Here is a 16,077-nt window from a genome sequence, read left to right as displayed (position 1 = left end):
GAGAATGTTGTCACGAGCAACGATAACACGATATTGTGCATCGAGATGCGTGGGCAGATATGCGGGAATGGCCACGCGCTGCCTCAAGGTCTGGGCAGAATGAGAATAATGGTTTTTAATATTGTCGTTTGGTGACATGGGCATTTATTGAAATCTTCTCGGTATCATTAAAATGTTAATTTCTCACGGCCCATTTGTGTTTCTTACTGCTGCAGCAGGATGGATAGGTTCGCTCGTAGGTTTAATGTGAGCATATATATTTATTCCCATGTGTAATGCAGCATAGACGTATCGTGTGAGTGCGCGTGTGGATCATTTATTTCAGGCACACCGTCGCGATGTCCGGCCATTGTCTGGAGCGCACCTCTGCTATCGTACTGCCACACTTGTCTCTGCTTTTGTAAGTTAACATCCTTATATGCAGCAGCGATTGAAGGAGACACGTATGAACAGGGCTGGGAAGAGAGTAACGGCTGTTGCTGCACGAGTTCCGAGATTACCCAGTGGCAGAGTGAGACTGGTGGGAAGTGCCTCAATAGTCTACAGGCTGGCTGCTTGACTGACTAAATACAACTGTAGTAAAACTTGATTTGAAGCTTTCGTGGCTGCAGGAATTACTCTTTGGTTCTTTCGGTAAAGTCACGTAAAAAGAAAAGCAATTACATAATAGAATACGACGTTTCGATTGCAGCACAAGCAACCGTTATAGTTCTACCTGATGACGGTTGCTTGTGTTGCAATCGAAACGTCGTATTCTATTATTTTATTTATTTTCTTTTTACGTGACTTTACTGAAAGAACCAAAGAGTAACAACTGTAGTACTCACTTCGTAAATTTAACTCTAAAAAAGCCAATTGGAAAATAATGAGCTTATAAATGAGAGAACAGAATGGATAAGTGATAGAAGATGTCATGATTGACATTAGGAACATGAAGAGAAAAAAGGGAACATTGGCGATTGGTCGCTCATACGAGTATCTCTGAGGGAGTGAGGCACAACCATAACGCGTGATGAGAGCCCGAATCATAAAACTGGTGGAGGATTATTTTGCCAATCCCTAAATCAACCAAATCCATACACCATAGGAAAGAAATCATATAATTTATCAGATAAAAAGTAGGAAGGCTTCCAGACGACAAATTAAATGTGAACAACATCAAAGAAGTGAGACCAGCTTTTGAAACAAAACTCGTGGGGAGTTTACTAAACGTGAGCACGGATGTGAGCTCTCCATTGTGGAATGACGCCACAACTATTATGCTGTTCCAAAGTAAAACTAAATCAATTAGGATAGTTGTACTGTTTAGCCTCCTATCACACATATATCAATTGTTTATAAAGATCGAAGGGAAACACGTAGTGGAAAAGGTAAAGCCACGCTAATCCTGGCAGCAAACTGATTTTAGGAAAGGTTTTTTCTGTAATTTATCACATAGCAATCATATCCTATTAAAACAAAATCCCATAAAAATTCGAAATGTGAACATTTTAAATCTGGAACTCATCCCCAAGTCATCTCATTGTAAACGTTCATGAGGTGCATAACAGTGCGGTCAGTAGTGAGTGAGCAATGCGGTAAATATTAAAAAAGCCCTTTCGTTAAATTATTTGGGGTGTTCAACACAGGGGCATAGCCACTGTGGGTTCCCAACTTGCTTAGATACGGCCGCCCATTTACCCCCGCGCGGTGTGGAAAGGCTTGGGTGCGCTCCTGTGAATACGGCGCAGTAATTAGTTCTCTTGCTCTCGACTGGGAACCGAGACACTTTGTCCACCCAGCGCTCATACCCCCCCACCCCCGCTGGTCATTCGGAGCCCGGCGCTCGATCATAGGCAGTGTTGACCCAGCGCCGTGGATGGTGGCTCTTGTCACGGCGAATGCGGGAGTAAAAAAACTACTCATCAGCAAGCATCTCACACGTGGATTCCCACTGCCTTCGGTCACACGAGTGGTTTCAACTAAGGAAGCTATTTGGGAGGATATTAAATGTTTGATCAAACATTGCATTTTAATTCCTCTTTTGGTGGGGGGGGGGGGGGGCAGTCTGCATTACATTATTAAAAACCAAAAAAACATTCCCCATATAAATGTCATCGGTGCACTCTGTACAAGCATTGAAGAAGATATGGACAAATTGCACCTAACTTTCTGAAATCTGATCATGTATACAGATGTAGTGTACTAATTCAGAGACACTGGTAGGAGGCACTCTCTCTTGTTTATTCTGGCCTTCACAGCCATAGGGGATAACTACATACCGGGTCAGGACAGCCAACATGCTTCCAGACCCACAGCTTGAAGAGGCGAAGACCACGACGACGGCAGCACGACGAGTTCCACTCCAGATGGCAGCAGCCCCAACTGTGAGTCGGAGTTCACCTTTCATCCTCCCCAGCGTTGCCCGGCTTCGCCCTCGGCCCCGCACCCCTCTGGATCCCCCCAGAAGGCTCCGTGCCTCACCCACAAGTCCAACTGGTAGAATGGGCTGCTACCCCCAATCCCATTGTCTACCAGTCTCCCAGCGCCATAGTGGGGTTTATATCTGGGGTAAAGGTGAGGGGCGGTTCTAGCAGGGAAGCCTCTGGAACGTTCGGGAAGGTTCCAGGAGGGGCGTAGCCAATGGCGGGGCTTAGCCTCCGGAGGGGGATATAAGCGGGACACAGAGAAACGTGAGGGGTCGGTGCTGAAGACTGAAGAGGCGCTCCCCGCCGCTGCTGCCCCACCATCTCCATCGGCCATGCGGCGGCTCGTCCTCCAGCCACTCAGCCGCTCCCTAGCACACCGTCAGCCAGTGGTGTGTTGGTGTGCGGGTGAGCGCTACGTGTTGCGGGGCAATGTAGCCACACGAAGGGTGGACGTCCGCAAAAAAAAGAGACGGAGATAACATGGCTGTACCGAGCTTTTATTGAATAAACAACTGAAGTTACTTACCGTGTCGGAGACCACTCATTACACATGTATATGTGTATGTACATGGTAGTATAGGAATAGGTTTTACCCTTTCTGGCAATAAAACAGGTGTTAAGATGTTAAAACACCAAACATAAACATTTTGCAAGGAATCATGTCTGCATTGACCACACATACTTTTGGTGAACATGCAAACAAAAACGTGCTGTTCGCCTTTTGGCGTTCTCTGGGTCTAACACTGGTTGAGACTCGACCCTAAAGAAAGCTGTCTCTGGTGTAGACCAATCAGTTTCAAAGAAAATGCATATATTACCAGAGCATATTTTTGTTTGCACGTTCACCACAAGTATGTGTGGTTAATGCAAACATGATTCCTTGCAAAATGTTTGGTGTTTGATATCTTAGGACCTATTTTATTGCCAGAAAAGGTAAAACATATTCTTATACTTTTATACTGCCAAGAAAGGTCCCATGATGTAACACGGTATTGTATGTGTAGTGGGTTCAACTGAGTCGCGGATGTAGTCTTTGGAGGCAGCACTTTTTATTTTGTTCCAACACACAGGGTAACTTCCCCTTAACAGCATAACAACATAGGGTGGTAACCACCCGGCTAATTACACTAGTTACCACGTAACTGTTATTACGGACCAGGGACCAACAGCATCTGCCTGGGTCCACGTGATGGAAGACTCGTAGAACGGAGATCGTAGACGACGGGTTCTTTCCCGGGATGAACAACCCCGGTCCCTCTCGGGGACCCGGCTTATATTGTCTGTGGCATGGCCGGCTCTGACCTTGGCCACGTCCACTTTCCATAACCCTCGGGAAGTACCTGGGTTGCAATCATGTGACCCCCCCCCCTCAGCCCCCTCTTGGGGCTCCTCTATCAACTTAACCAGTCACGTGTGCCATGGCCTCACATGACCACACCGTGTTCTGTAGGGCCGGCATTCCACTTCCAGCATGGTGCCATCCAGCACTATTATTCAACGCACACCGTGCCCCTCTAGGGCCGGTACTGCACCCACAGCATGGCGACATCCAGCGATGTCACTACATATGTATAATACTAAATTTGAAGCTTTCGTGACTGCAAGGATTCATCCTCTTTGGTTTTTTCGGTAAAGTCACGTAGGTAAAATAAAATAAAAGAAAACAACTAAATTAAATCACGACGTTTCGGAGGCAACACAAGCTTCCGTCTTCAGGAGGAACAGTCACAGCAGAATAGCTGTACCAAGTGGGGAGCTCTTTAGACGACCGGGATTATATACAGGTTAAGAGGGGGGGAGGAGCCAGAAAGGGACGTGGGTGAGGGGGAGGCCTAAGTTAAGCCGCCTTTTGTTATGCTGCAGGGGGTTCGGGGGGAGCGATGGCGTCTACACGGGAGCGAGTACAACCCCATTTTTATTAGAAAGCAATGGAAATGGCTGTACAATTATAAGGCAGCTAAAGTTTGACATACAACCTACTGAGAGTAATGGAAATGGCTGTACAATTATAAGGCAGCTAACGTTTGACTCGGTTTATAACATCTTTCCAATGGTTGCTCAATTTGAAACCATCCTCTCGGTTGAAGTTGTGTCTATTTTTGTATATCTGGATGGCTTCATAGACAAATCTTTGGTAATAACCGGGAGGTTTGCAGAGAACTTGGGTATCAGAGAAAACAATGTCATGAGAACCCGCTGTGTTGAAACAATGATCATCCATGGCCGAAGAATTCGTTCTGCCGTGTTTCAAATCTGATTTGTGCTCGCGGATTCGGTCAGAAATATGTCGTTTCGCCTCCCCGATATAGCAGTCACCACAGGTACAACTCAATTTGTAAACACGGGGGTACTCTAAGTCAGGAATGACATCCTTTACGGATGGGATCAGATCACGGATTTTGTGTACTGTATTGAACCGGACCTGGATCTTGTGTTTGTTTAGAATTTTGGAAATCTTTTTGACCAAAGAGTATATGTATAATATATAGTGTATAGTGCAGCGGTTATCGCGCTGTGCTACGAACCTGGCGACCCGAGGTCAATTCCCCCTAGGTCGACTCAGCCTCAAATGAGTATCTGGTGCGATGTGTAAACATTGACACTTGGGAGACAAAGGCGGCCGGGCGTGGTGTTGGCCACCCACCCCCTCGTGTGTCGTGCCGGCCTTCATAGGTGTTCGCTAACAGCACTTGCCCCAACAGTATGTTAAGGCTATAGGGGATCTTTCTCTTGTATACTACGACGTTTAGATCGCAACACAAGCAGTCCACTTGTGTTGGGATCGAAACATCGAAGTTTTTTGTTTATTTTATTTTTATTAATTTGAACCTATCTACGTGACTTTACCGAAAGACCCAAATAATATTATTACTCTTAATTTATAATCTGGAAAAAAGCAATACGCAAAGTTCCACTGGCACCATCAGTGATTTGTGGCTTAATGATCAGAACCCAGTCGCCTAAATAGCTGTGCTGCACACGCCGTGATGGAGTGAGTCGCATTGGCTCTATGCCCTCCATCTCCTTTTGTAACATTTCGCAACGAGCGACCATTGATTGCTTCTCAATGCCCGTATTGTTCTTAACGAGGGAGTCAGTGTTTTTGCAGCCTTTGATGTGACGAGGTTTCGCTATTGCGGCGAGAGTGTGGATTATTCCTCGCGCAGTGTCAACACCATCAATGGGGGCCCTGCGACATTAAAAATACATCGAGGTTCTTTTTTTGTCTGCCATGACGCTCCTGAATGTGAACAAGGCAGCTCGTATTATTTAGATTGACTATCTGTATAGCGGGATACGGGGAGGTTACACAGAGCGTTACGCCGCATGTTGACTCGCACGCGAGCTGCGTGCGCACGCGAGCTGCGTAGGCACGCAGAGCGCGGTGAACGTGGCTGATACGGGAGATGCACCAAGTGAGTGTGAACATCTCTTTACGCACCGACTGGATATTTGTCATGCGGGTTTTCTCTTTAGTTCAGTCAGTCGTCCTACCCGTGGCCTTACCGTTATTTTTACGAGAGTAGACGATCTGGCGTCACAAGCCAAAGCGAGCGGCTCGTAATCTGAAGGTTATGAGTTCAAATCTGAGTCATTCCTCTGCCGGTGATAACATTAGTACAGTACCGCTATGTAGGTAAGCCTGGAGTGGTTGTGCAATTGAAGGTTTCTCTTCCAGCAGAGGAATGCCGAATTTCCGCAGCTGGTTCATGATTTGAGCGGTAGGAGGTGAGTGCTGGTCCATGCCCCTTTGAGCCAGAGCACCACTTTTTTACCTTGAAGGACATTTGAGGAGCTGGCCAGGTGGCACAGAAGGCTCATAATGGTCATGCCAGAGCATAAATCCAGCACCACTGTAATTCTGGGCTTTGTTAGGGTCACCCGCAATTAAAGCGAAGGCTTTAAATTTAGTTAGTTAATGGTTTTAGCCCGGTCACCAGAATGTCCAGACAAAAAAAAGGTGATGGCTTAGATTTTATTTCAAATTAAGAAGTCCTCATTCTCAAACGAGTGTTGGGTGGCACTCATCTCTGTTGAGGGTCTTGACCCGGTGGTGTAAATTCCACATACCTGTGATGGGGAATCGCCTTTAGATAAACCCGCACCAGTTTATTCTGGTAAATACATTCTGTGGCCTGCACAGAGGGGTTATGTTGATTTACGGTGTAATGTGCCACGTTCGTTCCTTGTTTGTGATTTGTTGCTTTACTTAACTTGATAAATTTTTGCCCTGTGTTATTTTGGGTATTTGGGCACAGAATTTCACACAATCTCTGCTCAGTACATCCTATATTTCAATATGAATCGTAGGCTAATAAAATATAATTTTATCCATCGCCTTCAGTGAATAGGTCAAAGCTGCTGTTTCTGATTTTAATATGCCTCTTGTCACCTGCTTCAACGACAATAATCTATGAGCAACGAAAATTGTTTGATGCAGTTGAGTTATTCAGCAAAATTCCGCGCGAAACTTACGTTCCTGTATTAGCTAAACTTCAGAAAATGTTTCTGGCAGTGGTCATCAACATCTTTGATTTGGTGGCACTTTGATTTGTGTCTCACGGTTGGCTACGTTCTATGCGAAATAAATTCAACATACATACATACATATTGAGTATTAGTGTTACCTGTTTTGTTGTTGCTGCCCATTCAAAATTTCTCCTGCACGGTATTCATTTCACAGTATGTGCCCCATTCCCATGAAGGTTTGGGAGGGCACGACCCACCGGTTAAGAACTTCTGGCTTAGGGCATAACAATGAACATTCATGCCAAGCGTCATGCTGTTAACCCAAGGGCAAGGCTTGGCTAAACCCTTGGCTTAACCACCCCGAAAATACCGGAATGGGTTTATTCAGCTCACAGTCTCCTGCTGCAAATCAAAAAAGCACGCGTAAGAGCTCGTATATTCATTGATGGGCCAAAGGGCAGTGCTGGGATTTACATATTCCCATACACGAAGCTAGTCTATCCATGAGACAACCGCCGCTGACTTTACAAGGTGGTACTTTGTTTAGGAACCTCTTGAGGGATGATGGGCTGAATCGACCCAAACCAGATTTAAAATTTCAACTTTTCAATTGCGATTTGGGCGATTTCCCCATAATGGTATGCCATCAATTCCTAGATCACACTGTTTGCATGTTGACTAGTCGTGTAATGAATCTTTGATTAATCTATCAAAGTTCATACTCGTATGCGTGGTTATTTTGTATTTACACAAATTATATTCCAATTTTTTGTCAACGTACCTTTAGGCTAATTCAATTATGGAGACAGCATACACAAGACGGAATTACTGAAACAGACAATATAAACAAGACAGAAATAATGATTCCTAAAGTTGTAAAAAAAATCACTGCATTTCTGAGAGCGTGAAGTTTTCCATGCCAAATATATTTACATTGCGGTATCGTATGAATTATATTCATCGTTGTGTTTGAGGTTGAGTCTTCTGTTTTGGGTGTCAGCATAAAAATTGAGACCAGCTTCTGGTGCAAAATAAAACCACTGCCAAATATTTAATGAAAGTTCATTTTGTTTGGAGCAAATAATCGGACGAATACTACTTTTGTTTAAAGTCACATGCCCTCCAAAAAGGAGGAACTCACAATTTCCCAAAGACAGAGGTATGCACGCGGGTACACGCACGGATGGAGTTAATGTGGATCCACAGCGTGAAATTCTTCCAAATGTACCACAATTAACACATACCAGCAGCATTCATTTTCACAAATTATTTATCGTTCAGGCTGCATTATTTATTGTAGCGAGGTGTAGTAAAGATGCTTATATCTTGTGGGAGAGCAGATACTTGGAGAAACACCGAGTTACCGGCATACACAGTCATTCATGCCAGCAGTGCCGCTGTGCATGCGATTGCAATGCTGCACCTTTACCCAATCGAGGTGTAAACTTGCAAACCTTCCGAGTCGAGTGCTCTCTAACCACAGTGCCACCTGGCCAGATTTATTTCGGTGCATGATAAACATTAAATACTGCAATTACATAACTGGATCACATTGGGAGGCCACAAAGTAATATTTAATAGATGGCCAGATGGCTCAATAGGCTGACACCCACCAATTCTGGATAGCAAGAAGACAGCGCAGGAGGGAACGGAAGGGTTGAAACCCAGGTGCGCAACACAGGTAACACTTGCACGTTTTGCAAAGTCGGGTTATAAGTTACTGCACAAATATCGCATGTTGAAATATGCAGTGTTTTCATCTGATACTAGCCCTGCTCTGATGCTTAGATATTTTGAGTGGTACAAGGACTCGTCCAGGGCTTGTGGTGTGGCTGTACACTTTGTGAAACATTGTGCAGCAGATTTCAATGCATTGGTTTTGCATGTAGATAATACAATTGGGACACACACTGTAATCGGGGAGAAAATATATTTAAAAAACAAATTTAAAACATAACGATACTAAATACCATCCGATGTATTTTTGAATTGTACCGTCTGTTGTTTGGCATGATTTCCAACGTTTTGCATAACGGGCTGGAAATGTATTCAGGAATTAAGTAAATCGATTAAGTCAATTCAATTCCTGAAGAAGCTCCCAGGTATTCGGAGCAAAACGTCAGATATTGTGCCAAAAGATATACAGTACGACTCTAACGCACATACCAAAGCCATACAGCACAACTACAAAAACAGTGTTAATAAATGCCCATTATTTACCCAGGAGAGCTTCGCTGAGTCTCTGCGCTTTTAATTTAGGGTGACCCTGCATTGGGATGTTGGAGAATTCTCACAGAGTGAGAATGGTTTGCTTCATGTGGGAGGAAGCAGGAATACCTGGAGAAATTCCATAAATATCAGGTGGCAACATCGAAAGATCTACACACATTTTTTTTAAAATCCACTGGTGTGCTGCTGTCCCCTGGCCACTTCGCAGCCCATGACCCACAACACTTTTGTCATTTCCAGGCAGTCTCCCATCTCGGTAACAACAACCAATCTCAGCTCTGCTTGGCTTCCGAAATGCAAGCAGATTGGACACATTCCGGGTGATTTGATCGTAGGATTTAAAAGAAGACGATTGCTTTAAGCGCCAGTGCTATTTTCCTAAATACCGTATATATATTTTACGTTCTTTCAAACAACATGTGATGGCCCGAAGTGTCAATTTAAACGGTGCTGTGTGACATCTGCCAGTGCAGCTGGGATATTGAATTCAACAAACTACATACTATATGGAAATGAAGTCCTCCTCTTTAGCTGTATACACTGTTGGATCAAAGTGCTGCTGTGCTATTAGTGACTGCCTATTGCCCGTAAAAGCAGCAGCATCACTTCCCTTAATTGTGAAGGGGAACGTGGAACGACGGACGGGAAGGAGAAAGGAGGCGGATCAGCTGATGGGATGGACAGAACTCTCCTGGAGAGATGCTGAAGATCGCAAAATGTGGAAAACATCTGGCCTGGGCATCAAACGTCACTATGAAGATGACAACATAGAGTGCAGATAGAGTTCAGGATATAATGGAATGGCGTGAATAGTAGGTCTGGTCACCGTTGTCTCCCTCGCGCTGATGTTTTGTTCACAGCAACAGGTCCTCACTTGAGGCAGAGTACAGCCTACGGAATGCCCAGGATAGGTTAAAACTTGCCACGAATGCTGCCACCTCCGAAGTACAAAAACCAGGACATCTTGGGAAGAAGCATATCTCACAATACAACAAGAGGGGATAACTATGCGTACATTGTCTTAAGTGGTGTATTGTAATAATATTGCTATTATTTAATTGACAAAAAACTGGATGTGTGAATTAGTCGGGAAGATTTACAGGTTTTCCAGGGTGGCAGCTCGCAAAAACAGAGGATAATCCTGAAAAACCAGGCCAAGTGCCAACCCTGTAGTGCAGTTCACCTGTGCGTAACTATAAATTATATATTTATCTCTTACAAGCCTCAAAACCTGCACCAGGCAGCCTGGGATACGGAGTCAAGGGCTATCGCTCCCATCTTTAATGACTGCTTGTTTTGTCAGAAATGTAGTGGGTCCAACTGAGTCGCAGACGTTGTTCCTTTTAGAGACAACACTTTTATTTGTAACACCGTAACACAAAGGGGTAACTGCCCCTTTACCAGACTATAGTGAGTTACTGATACGAAGGGTCGATCCTTCACACGGGTCTCAAACCACGTGGTTTCCTCGTAGGACGGAGAGCTTCAGCTTGAGACGTAGAGCTTCCCGCTTGTAGATGTTGAGCTTCCAGCTTGTAGAATGCAGCGACCCCGGTTCCTCTCAGGGACCCGCTTTATATCCCTCTCCGGTCGGGGCCACACCACCCTCGGCCCCGCCCGCCTTCCCGAACATTCTCGTTCCCTCTCGAACCTTCTCAAGAGCTCTCTCCGGACACGTGATCACCCACCAGTCCCCCCACCCGGGGCCCCCTGTGTGGACATTCCGGATCACGTGTCTACGGGGTCAACCAGAGTGCCATGGCCCGTGGGAACCCTGTGTGTGGTGCCTGCACTATCCCAGTGCTCGCTAAGCCCCGCTAGGGCTGGTATTACACACAGCCACTCATACGGTGCTGTCCACGATGTAGGAACATCGAAAGGAAGACCCTTCCAGGCCGGAAACATACAGTGACATCCCCGATGTCACTGCAGCAATGTAAAAATTTAGTGGTAGCTCCGCTGGTGGTGACAGTGGGGTTTATTTCGTGAGAAATCTGATAAAGATGAGCAATCATCCGTATGGAAATGATAATGCTTGGTATGCATCTATAGGAGCCGTTTGTTTTACGTGCTTGGAAAACCAGGACAAATGGCAACTTCATAATATCATCAGTCCTCTCTTGGCACTGACGTTATCCATGGATAAGAATGGAAACCAGGTTAGTGGGATCGCCATCGACTGCGCCACTGCTGCCCTGTTACACCACCTACTCTATACCCACCCCTTAATACAATGATAAAAAAATTCAGAAAAACCCTCTGCCATTTCATATCTTCTGGATAGTCGTGCATATGAATCCTTATGCATATTTAACCGTAGTCTCTTGAATTCGGTGTATAATAGTAATGTATGATGCTTAGTGCCTGCCGTTTAATAATCATGTAACAATCTTTATATTAACATTTACATTATATTTTGCATACATTTAGCATCCTTGCAAAAAAGCAAAGGTTTCTGTACATTTCACACTGCAGTCGTGTAGTAGAGTTTCAAATCGAGCGAACACCGTTCACCGTGAGTGTACACGCATGTGTACAGCCCATTTTGCCAACACGCTGCTGGATGAAGGCCGCTCCACGCCTTGCGGGCCGTGGGGAATTTTTTACCATACTTCACCACGCCGGTCAGTACTTCCTACTGCCCACCACACCTCGGACACCTGTCTTTTGCGCAAGGTGGTCACCTATCCAGAGATCTAATAAGATCGGGCCCTTTCCTGGTGATTTGGGTACAGATATGCGCGTGCAAATGTATTCTTGTGCATGATATAATTCAGCACTCTTGCAACTCCTACTTTTGCGCAAATTACTTAATTGGAATGACACATTCTTTGGAATGACACAGACAGTAGTCATCGCCCCCTCCTGGCAGACTCAAGCCCCACATCACTTTTGCCAACGAGACCTCTGGTCTCGACTTCTCACCTGATTAAACAAATTTAACAAACTTGTTCATGTGCAAGTGTCGGTTACACTCCTAATACATGATCATTTCTCGCCACTAAAAGTCAATGAATGATAGGAAACTTTTGACAGGGCTCCAATTTTCACGCAACATTTGAGTTTCTACGCAGAATTACCGTAATGGTCGTGTGATTGCCTCATGGAAAAGTAATGAATATTCAGTTAAGTAGTGCTTGGTGGTGTATAAAAAAAATTGACTCACACAACATTGTAATTACGGCTATTTACTAGGAATTTAATGGACTATAAAGCCGTGAGGGGATCTGTGGGGTAAATGTGCCATAATTGTTGTGGTAATGACACAAGCGGGCATATGAACACATTCTTGTCACGCGTGGCCTGCCACAGATCGCCATATATCACTAAACCCTGCACGTCTCTCTTACATTCTATAGAGTTTGTACTATGTAATACCGTGTTAGAGTAAAAAACCCTTCAAATACAAAAGTAAATACACCAGATGACATGCATAATTTCAGAATAACAGTGATTCCGAAATTCATGTGTATTCATTAGCGCACTAACGAGTTATTTTATTTATGGAAAATATATTATTAACGACTGAAGTATAACAACGACATCAATACGCTACGGTCAAACAGAACACATGGATCATGTATTGGCAGAGAGCAATCTTTAATTAAAACCTTTCCTTTTGCTCTGTATTTCTAGACACCTCAAAACAAGAAGCCTGAACAAACATGATTTGCACGACAGCCTTGGGCACTGGCGTTTTGGAAATATCCTTCAAAGCTCTGATCTACGTGAGTCTTATAGTGACGATGGAGGCAGTAGCAGCAGTATCGGCCAAGCCCCAGCAGCTGAACCAGACGAAGCCTCCAGTGATGACCAACCGGCCGTTCATCGTGGTCTGGAACGCGCCCACGCAGCAGTGCCGAAAGCGGTTCAACGTGGACCTCAACCTAGGCGTTTTCGACATGTCCTCCAGTCCCAGCGAGGGCATCACAGCGCAGAGCGTCACCGTCTTCTACTACAACCGCCTGGGCCTATATCCGCTCTACACCGAGGACGGAACGCCCATCAACGGTGGCCTTCCGCAGAACGCCAGCCTCCAGCGCCACCTCGAGAAGGCACGGCTCGATATCGAGACGTACGTGGCGCGCCGGGCGGCCAGCTCGGGGCCCAGCCAGCTGGCCGTCATCGACTGGGAGGAGTGGCGGCCGCAGTGGGTGCGCAACTGGCAGAAGAAGGATGTGTACCGCCAGAAGTCACGGCAGCTCGTGCGGGAGCGCCGGCCCAACTGGCCGGGCCCCAGGGTGTCCCTGCAGGCCCAGAGGGAGTTCGACGCAGCGGCGCTCGCCTTCATGAATGAGACGCTCCGTATGGCCAGGGGCCTGAGGCCTCGCACGCTCTGGGGCTTTTACCTCTTCCCTGACTGCTACAACTACGACTACAAGGAGCGGCCGCTCAACTACACGGGCCGGTGCCCGGCCGTCGAGCTGCAGCGGAATGACGACCTGCGCTGGCTGTGGGAGGGCAGCACGGCACTCTTCCCCTCTGTCTACATGGAGCGGACGCTCGCTTCGTCACGCAACGGCGAGAGGTTCGTGCGGCATCGCGTGCGGGAGGCGCTCCGCGTGGCCGCAACGTCCCGGCCGTCGCTGCCCGTGTTCGTGTACTCCCAGCCCGCCTACGCCTACACCTTTGAGCTGATGGCCGAGGTAAAGTAGTGAAGTTTAAATGTTATTGGACCGACGTTGAAATATATGTGTGCGAGTTAAACAAGAAGGTTAAATGTCACGTAGGTAGAAAAATAATAGATCACTATCTGATCACGTAGGTAGAAAAATAATAGATCACTATCTGATCTATTATATTTCTACCTACGTGACTTTACCGAAAGAGCCAAAGAGTATACATTGTCTTCTTTATAATGATTTGTTGGGTTAGGCTACGTGATGACATAGACAAGTGGTGGTGTGTCGTGAAACCCTCCACCACCCGACATAGCCAAAGAAATGACACAGTTATGTCGTGCGCCGACAGTTAAACACGCCACTTGTTTATTTTTTCAGCTCACGCACCGGTACATTGAGCAATTCTCACTACCAAACTGAGCAATGAGTCAAACATCCTCAGATCATGAAACGTTTCTGACGTCAGGTAGTGGAGGGTTTCACGATGTAAAAATCAATAACGAATGATATTTGGCTGTATGATATTAGAGGTATCGCTCCATCAGTTTGGAGCTTCTTCAGGAAATGAACTACATGAACTAAACCTGGACTTCAGGAACCTCCATTGCAAAAACATTTTGGTTAGTGTTTGGTTCTAGTGTCATCCTGGAGACACTCTAACGTTAGTGAGGGTTTCAGAGTACAAGCACGTTGACGATCGGCTGGATCAGTATTTCTAGTTTGGGTTTAATGTCAATCGTATCATTTTACACATACTGTAGACTCCGTATGTCAAGTCAATACTGGATGAAGGCCTCCCTGTATGCCGTGCAGGTCATGGGGGTTATTTGACCATACTTCACCATGCTGGTCAGCGTGGATGATGAAAGCGGGGAGCATAGGTGGACATTTTTTATACGATCCTCCACTGACCACCACGTCTCAACAACCTTGTAGTCACCTATGACATCCAGTGTGAATGGTGGTCACCCACAATCACTGTCCCATCTCAATCCTGCTTAGCTTCTGATATCCAATGAGATCGAGCGCATTCCTTGTGATTTGGTATATGGAATATCACTTCCAACAATCACAGGGATTCATATATATTTAAATAATAATAATAAATATATAGCTAATATTATATTGCTTAAACAAATTTTAAATTTTAAAATATATATAGCTAAAAAGAAGAATTCATGTACTGGTACTGTATTGGCCAAAAATCCCAAAGGTGAAAAATCACCTGCAGATTACTCAACTGAGATTACACAGCAGCAGCAAGCTTGCCTGCAACTGAGACAACTTGGCAGGGCCCTCCTGAAAAAGCTATGAGACTCAGCAAGGAAGAGAATATTTTCATGTCTATCCACAGTTCAAAAGGTCACTTGCAGGGGAAACACTTGTTTAGTGGCAATAAAGTAGAGTTTGCTGTGAACCCACCTGACTTGAAGACGGAGCAAGACAGAACGTTCTGCCAGGCAGGGATTAAAATCGCAGAACATCGATGAACCAATTACATTGTACTTCTAGAGGAGCCAGGAACAAAAAACTCCTAAAACACATTCAAATCAAGATTGGTAATTACTCTTTATGTCAGACCATGTACTCTTCGATTATTCCTCACATCTGGAATCTGCTGTAGGAAGATAAGAGCTATGTGTGCTTTAGTCAATGTCAAGAGGCTACACTGCAAAAGAGTATAGCCATCTATTCTTTGGGTTTTTCGGTAAAGTCACATAGATAGAACAATAAAATAAAAAAAATGAAAATAAAGTGAATAATAAAATAAGAAAAATATCACGACGTTTCGATCGCAACACAAGCAATCGTCATCAGGAGAAAAAAGAGGGGGAAACCTGCTGAGGCAAGCTGTTTTAAAGGTTTGAAATGGGTATAGCCCAAGGGTCATAAACGCAGTGGGCGGGGCTAGTGATGTTGAAGTGAGAGAGATTAGCATGTCAATGTAAGAGATTCGCATGTCAATGTAAACGGCGGCTGTGCTAGTGTGAACCTGTTAATGTAAAATATTTGGGCCACATTTATTAGTGCGTCAGGTGTTGCCATGGATTCGGAGAAGACAGCTTGTGTCCGGTCATGGCCGACTCCCACATCTGTCACCGAGGTGCGCAGCTTCGTCGGTTTCGCCTCGTACTATCGTCGCTTTCTGCACGATTTTGCGACTCTAGTGAAGTCACTGCATGCACTATCCGCAAAGGGATAAAAATTTCCCTGGGGCGTAGAGGAGGAAGAGGCCTTTGTTGTGCTTCACGCATTCTTGGTCGATGCGCCGCCCTTGGGGTACCCTGACTTTTCTAAGCCCTTCATCCTCGACACTGAAGCCAGTGACTCGGGCACTGGGGCTGTCC

The 16,077-nt window shown here is 45.4% G+C and overlaps 1 protein-coding gene across 1 annotated transcript in view; it reads left to right on the top strand.

Annotated features, from left to right (window-relative positions):
- LOC116947407 (hyaluronidase-2) overlaps positions 1-16,077 on the top strand; it is a 46,507-nt gene that overhangs the window by 18,939 nt on the left and 11,491 nt on the right. Inside the window, exon 2 of the mRNA XM_032963093.2 lies at positions 12,744-13,753. Within this exon, the coding sequence (XP_032818984.1) occupies positions 12,773-13,753 (981 nt within the window). The 5' untranslated portion in view covers positions 12,744-12,772. The remainder of the gene's footprint in view (positions 1-12,743; positions 13,754-16,077) is intronic.

Source organism: Petromyzon marinus, chromosome 30 (genome assembly GCF_048934315.1).
Source record: "Petromyzon marinus isolate PM22_M1 ecotype Great Lakes invasive population chromosome 30, UKy_Petmar_22M1.pri1.0, whole genome shotgun sequence".
Lineage (NCBI taxonomy): Eukaryota > Metazoa > Chordata > Hyperoartia > Petromyzontiformes > Petromyzontidae > Petromyzon > Petromyzon marinus.
Note: the sequence above shows the minus strand (reverse complement) of the source record. Positions and strands in the feature narration are given on the sequence as shown.